Genomic DNA, 9,614 nt, shown 5'->3' with positions numbered 1-9,614 from the left:
TTGTATGTTGCTCTTCTTAATACTAATCTGTTAACCATGAGAGCGCACAGTTCCACTAAAGGCACTTCCATCAAGCCAAAAAACCTCGTGGCAGAAACATCTATGAAACAAAGGTGCACAAATTTGGTACATCCATTGAGATGCATTTTTCTATAAATCAGTTTAAGGCTCGGTATGATCCAGGTGTACGTACGGAAACATGACACCTTTGCTAATGGGGTGGATGACATCTTTTTGTGGAAAACCATAACATCTCAATGTACTTTTCGGGAATCTGAATATAAACATTGATCGTCGATCCACAGTGCTTTAGCACTTACGAAAATCCAAAAGGCACACTATATTATAGCAGACATGATAAGCAATTCGCAGTGACAATGTCCTTGTTGTAAATCATACTACGTGACATTCTAGCCATATACATAGTCAATGGCCTAATCTTGGACGACACACGTGTAACATCCCAAATTTTCCATTTTGGATGTTAATAGAATCATCTCATATGTACAATCTTTTTTGAGAATTTTGGATATGTCTCATATGCATATTTGGCTCTTCAAAAACATTTTGAGGATTATTATAAATCTAGAAATATTTTAAGGCAATTAATATTATTAATATTATTATAGTTTGACATAAAATAAATTTAAAAACATGAATTTAAGCTGGAAATAATTTCCTAGGTTTTATAATATTATTATTGTTTTACAAAATTAGTAATTAGGGTTTTCCAGAATTGAAATAGTAGTTTGCTAAATACATTTTCTTGTGTAAAATAAATTATGAAGATATTGAAAATAGCTGCCAGCCAGGTTGAAACGACCTTGGCCCATATAACCTACCATGAACATCGTCTGCCTTTAGCCCCTACCAACCATGAAATCAAAATCCTCAGTCAACCCGGGGCCGCGCTTCATCTTCTTTCTACCAAGAAGCTTCGCTCATATCTAAATGTTGCGCCAAATGCGGACAAAATTGTACTGACATTGATCTCTCCCCCCCCCCCCCCAGTGTAGGATGATGCACTATAAATACCCAAGAGCACTTCGTAGATTCCCAACCAAACCCCAAATTGTCATGCCTAGAAGCTGCGCCACCACCTTTCCAAAGTCAGGTAGTCAACCTCTCCTTTCCGAGCACCCCCATCTGGCCATCTGGGCTCGAGATTGGATACAATAATCAAGCGAACCGGTACAATAAAAAAACCATATATCTTGGATCTAACAGCCGGAATTAGATATTTCTGATTGAATTGGTATCGACATATTAGAAGTGCCACGCCACATTTTATTTTCCGTTTCTTTGTCTTATGTTTTAGTAACCGTAGATCTCACATTCGATGATCCAGGTTGAACCACGTGACCCCTTAAACCCTAAAACTAATAAACCATCTACCTTTTTACCTTCAACTCCGATTGCTATGAGACTCTAAATTATTCATTGTGATATCCTCTATCATGTGATACAAAAATATTAAACCTTAAACTTTACAAAATTTGGACAAATTCGAATTTGAAACCAAACTCTCTTTTGATCATAAGTTGAGATCTATAGCTCCTTTTCAAGTGACTCAATTTCCATTGTGATCTGCTAGTAGAATCCCAACCAGTAGACACTAGAGAAATCCAGTCTTTACTATGGACGTGTTGGGTTTGATTCGCTATGGCAACACTAACAAATTAAGACTTGACCTACCGAATCCGTGTACGTTCTAGACAACCAGGATATGGCCACCTTCCTCGACATAACACCATCATATGTTCCCATAACACATATTGGCAACTAGCTACTCTCTCCACCCCAATACGTGTCTAAACTTTAGTATAGTTGAGATATTATTTTGGGACGATGGGAGTAGAAACCAGCATAGTGAAATTTGCCCTCAAATATGGGACCAGTTCATGTTTGGTATCTCAAGGGCATGTGAAGTGGAAGCAGCCAAGCATGCATGCATCATAAGGCACTAGCCAGGGAAGATGAGGCAGGGTGTCCCAAGATATTGCAAAAGTAATTTGGCATTAAAATATTGGCGTGGATAACCAAATGATGCAAGGTGCAGCCGAAAGAGTACCGATGCACACAACATAATTCATGACCCCTGGCCATATAATTATCTCGCATGCACTCTCCCTTTTAGCAAAATGTGTTTCGGGTTATTATATGATAGTGCACGATTTTTGCAAACATGGGCACGTCACTTGTTGTGATTACGAGATATGTATGACTAACTTTGGAGTGGTAGGAAGAAAGATAAAGGTGGTAAAGGATCAACACACTTTGGTTAGGCGATTGTGATAATGCTAATCGCTGACGGGTGGAAGCAGCTGCAACACGCTCTACTAAAGTGGGCTGGCTAATTTGTTCTTTTTCCCTTTCTATTTTTTTTGATACCATCCTGACTTTTATCAATCGGAGATATCAGGTATGCATGAAGATGATAAAATAAAAATAATAATTGGGGCAAGTTTTGTTCAGGATCGACATGCTACATATGATCTGATTGTTTCACTATTAATTAGTACCATCAGACTTATAGTACCTATGAGAAATGCCGATTTCTCTGCTAAACTATGAAATTATAACACACTTATCTAAACAGGAACTGGTAATTTTTCGTATTTGATGAGCTCATTTGTCCAAATATAATAAGAGACATGTGGTTATAGGAGCAGTCTTTTTCGTTCAGTAATCTAAGACTTGCATTTGACCATTTCTACACAACTCTGTGGGCATATATGCTTTAGTCGTTGCATTGTTAACTTGGAGTAATATAAAAACTTCTCACCAAGTGGATCAAATCAACCGCTAATGTTCTGTCAACATAGGAGATCACGCGCTTTAAATCACGAACTCTTTTTTGTATTGTCTGCTACAAAGGAAAACAAGCTTTTGCTTCAATTATTTCCTAGTGGACCAAAGACTGTCTGGTGCACAACCAAGGCTTTTCCTGATCTACCTATTTCTGAAATAACAACTCTAGAAATATTTATGAGAAAAAAGTCATGTTGGACATATATGTCTTTTAAAAAACCTAGTTTTATGTACATGTTGTAAAAAAAAGTAGTCTTATTTGTACATTACTTATGCTGGGCGCAGTTTCAGCATATGTTTGTTCCCAGCGGACTGAAGCGCAAACTGAACATAACTAAAATGGTTAGATTTGTTGCGGTAGAACATGCCTACATGGGTTCAGGTCCTAAACTTTGCACGGGTGTTTGCATTCCATTGTATTTATTGCAGGATTTTTGGCACTAACCTTTTTCTGGTAGGTGACATTGACAGAGAGGTGCTATGATGACTTTGTCTTTATTTGCGGGCTAAGTATCTACGAACTGTGCTCATAAGAGCAGGGTACGCGTACTATTCATAAAATGAATGTATGTGCGTGTATGTAAGCGTCTATATCTGTATTCATGGTGTTACCTCTCTCTCTCTCTCTCTCTCTCTTACTGAGATAAGCTTTTGGAGATACTTGTGTGGCGCTCATGCTTCTGGAAATATTCTTCCAATGCTGTTTCAGAGCAGTTTACGCGCCTTCCTAGAAGACGATGATATTTACATTGCTCATTGCTTAATCGCAATCTCCAGCCTGTCTGAACATGCCAATGGACAATTCAGTACGCTTGGACCACCATTTACATTGGAATATCTTGCACTACCTTTTATTAATATCTTAATTATTGGCATTATGAGGCCATGACGCCGGTCCTTTAGTGAATCTTTGCGGGGCAGCCACTGAACTTTTTGTATATTTTGAAGTCACTCTCAGAGGTTAATGCTTTAAAAAATAGAGATAAGTATGTGACATTTTGTTAATGCTTTAAAAGGACGAAAAGTATACTTATCTCTATTTTTTAAAGCACCAAGACCGCTCAAAACCGAGACCAGGGACGAATCTTGTCCGGTTTCAGCAGTTGTGGGTGCAAGTTGTCCGGTTTCGAAGATGAGGGGCCAAATCTAGACTCCGTCAAAAGTTGAGGGACGAAAAGTATACTTATCTCTATTTTTTAAAGCATTAACCTCTGAGAGTGACTTCAAAATGTCACATATTTGAATCCCTTCCGCGGAAGTGTATAGCTAGGATCGTTGTAGACCAGCCTTTTTTATCCGCCACTCACCGGCGCATACTACCGCAAATACCTCTCCCGAGAATATTCGCCCGTTCAGGATCTTCTTCATGTCTTGACCTGAAATAATTATGTTTTGCTGAGACGGGACATTGGTTTAATTGCAGCTAGCTCGTGAACGCAATGAATCTGGACATGCAGTGATCTAAGTTAGTCAGCTGGAAGGGGCATTTTTTAGCTAGCTAGTTGCCGTACACGAGAAAGCTGCTACTGCTCGACCATCCTTTGTTTTCTTTTTCTTTCTTTTCTTGCTAATGACCATCCGTTGCTAGTTGGCCGAAGTTTCTACGTTGCTTCTGCAGGCAGGCATTGATGAACCATGGAAAACAAATTGGTTTTAGCAGCCATGTCACCTTTTAGCAGCCATGTGCAGTGCGAAATGGCATCATCTAGTACGTTCGAAGGGGTACAATTTAGCCGGCAAAGCATGCAAAACCAATGAAGACTAGGACCAATTTGTAGATGCACGCAAACCTCATAGTCCCCTAGAAACCACCCGAGTAAGTGTACGCTAATGGCGTAAGCCTGGCGGCTATCTATTGCATGCACAATCTGGAAAACCATGGACGATGGAAAATACACCCCAGATGTGGGAAATAATGTGCATATGGCCGTGTTTCTGACCAGATGGCACACCAACACCAACAACAGAGATCAGATACCTTTTCCTAAAAGGAAAAGGAAAACATGGTGAGCCGTTCTTTGCTTCTCTCAAGTTCCAATGGATGTTTTCCTTACACAATCATGATCATGAGGCCAAAGCTTTTTACACAATCAATCAACCCATGGTCAAAAAGTGCTACCGTGCAGCCTCCGCCTTACGTACTGCATTACGTTAAATACCTTCTTAATTTGCTTTTATCCGTTACAGTAGGAAACTTTGTATCATTAAATCAGGAGTAACTGAGCAGCTTGTTTATGTGTGTCGCCGAAGCCTTCCAACATCGATCGTGGAACCAAGCATAGGGGGTAATACTAACATATACAGCTCATACATACATGTTGCTTCTTTTTTTCTTGTGGGGAGATACGTGTCGTTTCAGCTGCCCTAAATAACTGCCTTCCGACTGACACGACATTCAAGTATGCAACCGTGCAAATAACCGCTTGATAACTCCCAATGTTACATACATGTTTGACATGTGTGCCTGATTACCGGTGGAAGATGGCAGTTATATGTTCGTGACATGATTATAAAAAAAAAGAGGGTTTCAGCTCCCTTTAGAGATAAAGCAAGTACGGATCAAGTTTCACATGAAATAGAAGGTCCAACATAAACATGTTGGGGCCACATCACAAGAGAGGCCTAAAACAAAAGAACAGAGATAAAACAGCTAGGCAGAAGTAGCCCGGACGCGAGAGCGCAGCCACTGGATATCTTTTGATATTTCAGTTCCTTATGTTTTCAAGAGAAATGACAAGTAGAAAATTTGCTCCAGCTGTTGTCTTTTAACTCAATCGAAACTATGAGAACACAGAATGATAAGGGAAGATTAAGAATTACAAATTCCATGTGTATTTATGTACATACATGAGTGGCGGTGAAGTAGTTGTTGCTGAACTTTACCATGATCTGCCATTAATCCAACTGATGTCTACAAGTTATACATGATAATTGCTAAAAATATAAAAAGCTTTGGTTCTCATCTAATGATGTTTTTGTGGAAGACCAAATGCCATATGTTAAAGTTAACCAACCCTTAGAAGGCCATTCTTACAAAACATATAAAAATACACACTGATCCTTGGGGAAATCGACAATGTCTTCCTCATACACTCGATGACAACAGATCATCAGCGAAGATCGATGCCACCTTTGGGCACCCCAAAAAACCATCAGAGCCGGAGAAACATTGTTCACACAGCGCTTGGGAGGTCGCCGATTGGAGTTAGAATATGACGGTGACAATGATCTGGCAAATAGAACACCGTCCGACAAGAAGGCGGTGAAGAGAGTTCGACGACCACCCCAGATCTTGCCAGACTTACCTTGGGGGAAATGTACTGACAAGATCCTAGATGACACTGAAGTTGGCGGAATCGGAGACTGAGTCATAGAATCAATTCACCAAGGGACGTCGTCCATTCTGCCGAAAGACACCTTCAAAGACCAAATGCATGACACGAAGAGACAAACAAATCCACCGATCAAGATGACCCCCCCCCCCCCCCCCTCAACGCTGTTGGCTAGGCACCCACCGATGAGGTGGACCAGGAGTCGAGGAAACCTTATTCTTAACGGCATGGCGCCGAAATTTCCACCACTGGGCCTCCACTGGGAGGAACGTAGTTCTACTATTAGGATACCGAACTATATCACCACATCGCAGATCCGGGGTCCCTGCCCCCTTCATTGCCGAAGCGGCAAACGAGAGAGGACGAGACCCGAGGACTCGTTGGTGGGGAGGGGGATCGATGAATCAGTGGCAAATATGGTTACAAGAGGATTTTTCATGTTCATTCTGGGTCGTAACCACGGATTGGTCGCATGTCTCATCTGAAATTTACAAGAGCTATATTTCGACACTGGTCCGAGGCTCTTAATTAGATGTCTGGCCAATGGAGGGGGGCGGGGGGCAGTTGTGAACCTTTTGTGGCTCAGCGGTTGCTATAGCTCTCTGGCGTCGACCGGTACGGCTAAGATGTTGTCACCGGATAACTTGAAGTGTACAAGATTTTCCCGAATATATCCATGCCAGGAATTGGGAAAGAAAGAGTGTACCGAGAAGATAGACACTTTGGGTCATCCATGTTGATGATTATCTTGTCCTTTGTTTAAGGCGGTCCCATGGGTGTGATTGATCAGGAATAGTTTGTGTGTGCCAATGGAGTCACACACCATAAGGCATAGGCATGCACACCTTTTGCCTTCCTTGCTAGCACTATATAAACCCATCCCAGCTCCAGCTCCCTTCACGCTCTCAAGCAACTACCTCGAGTAGTAAGCTGACACTTCTTCTCTTCCCATTGAACCATCTATTTTGGCTTCCTTGCTAGCACTATATAAACCCATCCAACCTCAAGGGAGGTAGAACTTGAAGCTTAGCTATTAGCCAAGCTAGCTTGGTAGAACTATCACATTCTGATATCCTCACCAACTCCTGAGCTAATTAAGACCTTGCAATGGGTGGCCTCTCCCTTGAGCACCCGTGGGCCTTTGCCTTTGGCCTCCTAGGTATGCTGCTGTCCACCTGAATAGATGAGTAGCTTTTAACAGTTCTTATTATTTCCATTCATTTTCTCTTCATTCTCGTCTAATACTCTTAGGCGTTACCTACTTGGGTAAGTATGTAGTGTATCCAAGACAATTACACTATATAGCTAGTTAGTGCGGATTGCACCATGGGATACATGTGATCCTTCCTCTTTTGTCCCCCGTAAGCACATTGTTGAAGGCCCCTCCCTGTTTACTCTTTTGAGTAAACTAGTATATCTAGAATAGTTCATTAGTCGTTGGAGGTGGCAAACAAAAGGGAAAGCAAGATGTAAACTAAAGGGCTCGCTGAGTGGAGATTGTACGTGTATCGTAATTACACCTGTCTAACTGTCGTATTGCTTCCATGCAGGCAACATCATCTCCTTCATGACCTACCTAGCCCCACTGTAAGCCTCAGCTTTGATCACTCAACATCGTTCTCTCTCTCTCTCTCTCTCTCTCTCTCTCTAGCTGAGCTTGTTGGTCTAATGGTTCATGGGGGGCATGGCATGCAGGCCAACGTTCTACCGGATCTACCGGAGCAAGTCGACGCAGGGGTTCCAGTCGGTCCCGTATGTGGTGGCGCTCTTCAGCGCGATGCTGTGGATCTACTACGCGCTCCTCAAGTCCGACGAGCTCCTGCTCATCACCATCAACTCTGCTGGCTGCGTCATCGAAACCATCTACATCATCATGTACCTCACTTACGCGCCAAAGCAAGCCAAGGTACTCACATCTCAGCTGCACATGCATGCATGTACTCACCCTTCATGAGTTTGTACATTTTGAGTGAACTGGTTGTGCTGACACAAAAATGCATGACATACAGCTGTTCACGGCGAAGATCCTCCTCCTCCTGAACGTGGGTGTGTTCGGCCTCATCCTACTTCTCACACTGCTACTGGCTGGGGGCGAGAAGCGCGTCGTCATGCTTGGGTGGGTCTGCGTCGGCTTCTCCGTCAGTGTCTTCGTCGCGCCGCTCAGCGTCATCGTGAGCAACTGAGCATCCTCCCTCTAGAGTGGTAGTTTGTTGATCCATGATTAATTCTTACAAGTGTACTATGACTTGACCATTGCAGCGCCTCGTGGTGCGTACCCGGAGCGTGGAGTTCATGCCCTTCTCCCTCTCCCTCTCTCTCACCGTCAGCGCCGTAGTTTGGTTCCTCTACGGCCTCCTTATCAAGGACAAATACGTCGCTGTATGTGAACAGCACAACAAAACCTCTCAATTCCTAACTCAAATTTCTTTTTATTTGATTTTAATGTTGGTTTTGAATTGCATTCAGCTTCCCAACATCCTGGGGTTTGCCTTCGGGGTGATCCAGATGGGGCTCTACGCCCTGTACTGCAACGCCATGCCCAGGCAGGCGCCAAAGGAGGTGGACGATCCCATGTCTGACCATGGTGCTGCCGTCAAGGCGCCCGAGCACGTCGTCAACATCTCTAAGCTGAGCCCGGCGGCTGGCATCGAACTCAACACAACCGTCAACGCCGAGCCGCCATTGAAGAGCCTCGGCGTGGCTTGCGCCAACGAGGAGACCATAGGGGTCAGCGTTGACAAGGCAACCCACATCGAGCAAGTGTAGGCAGGCATGTCATGGATGTATGCGTGCTGTGCATCCAGTGAGTTAGTCCATATGACGGGCAGGGATGGAGCAAAGATGCTAGGGAGAGACCATAAAGGTGCTGTGCTTGTAATCTCCACACTGTGGATGTTCCATTTCGATGTCAAATGTTGTTCCAAGTACTAGTAGGCTAGTAGCTCGCCTCTAAGGTTTATCTTTGTTTCCAATCACTTCGATGTAACGGTCAGGTTACAATGATTAACATTTTCTCGTAAATTGGCATGCTTTCGAGCATAGCACGTGCCGAATGATTAAGTGAACGGAAGGGAATCAATCGTCCGTGCTTTCTCGCGCGCCTTTTTCTGCGTTTCTTTCGGCCGCAAAACTGTAAACTAGCTCCAGCTTTTGGCGTGTGTTTTGTTCTCAATTCCTATTTGGCGTCTTAGGGGCCACATATAGGCCCATTTGTCTTTCCGTGAACATTTTTATAAATTCTCAAGCATTTTCCAAATTAAATAACTTTTTCTTACATTTGTGAACTTTTTTCAGATTCATGAATTCTTTTTCAGATTCATGTTTTTTCCAAATTCATGTTTCTTTAAAAATTGACTTCTTTAAATCCATTTTTTCAGAAAAAACTGAGTTCACGACTTTTTAAAATTATTGTTTTTAATCAAAAAACAAAGGGTGTCTGTTATTGTCAGAACCAACAGCTACAGTTTTTTT

At 42.6% G+C, this 9,614-nt stretch overlaps 1 protein-coding gene across 1 annotated transcript; it reads left to right on the top strand.

Moving 5' to 3' along the window:
• The first annotated feature begins 7,025 nt into the window (after positions 1–7,025).
• Positions 7,026–9,164, top strand: LOC109734705 (bidirectional sugar transporter SWEET14). The gene is made up of 6 exons (XM_020293898.3): positions 7,026–7,302; positions 7,694–7,730; positions 7,839–8,049; positions 8,153–8,314; positions 8,403–8,522; positions 8,610–9,164. Exons 1-6 carry the CDS (start codon positions 7,251–7,253, stop codon positions 8,907–8,909), a joined length of 882 nt encoding a protein of 293 aa, XP_020149487.1. The 5' UTR covers positions 7,026–7,250; the 3' UTR covers positions 8,910–9,164.
• Positions 9,165–9,614: the final 450 nt, after the last annotated feature.

The sequence above is a fragment of the Aegilops tauschii genome, chromosome 6, assembly GCF_002575655.3.
Source record: "Aegilops tauschii subsp. strangulata cultivar AL8/78 chromosome 6, Aet v6.0, whole genome shotgun sequence".
NCBI lineage: Eukaryota > Viridiplantae > Streptophyta > Magnoliopsida > Poales > Poaceae > Aegilops > Aegilops tauschii.
Note: the sequence above shows the minus strand (reverse complement) of the source record. Positions and strands in the feature narration are given on the sequence as shown.

What these genes read in the sequence shown, in the direction of transcription:
- LOC109734705 (XM_020293898.3), top strand. Translation starts at nt 7,251, where the DNA reads ATGGGTGGCCTCTCCCTTGAGCACCCGTGGGCCTTTGCCTTTGGCCTC. An exon ending in CTTTGCCTTTGGCCTCCTAG is followed by an intron (nt 7,303 to 7,693) that starts GTATGCTGCTGT and finishes GCTTCCATGCAG; the next exon opens with GCAACATCATCTCCTTCATG. An exon ending in ACGCGCCAAAGCAAGCCAAG is followed by an intron (nt 8,050 to 8,152) that starts GTACTCACATCT and finishes CATGACATACAG; the next exon opens with CTGTTCACGGCGAAGATCCT.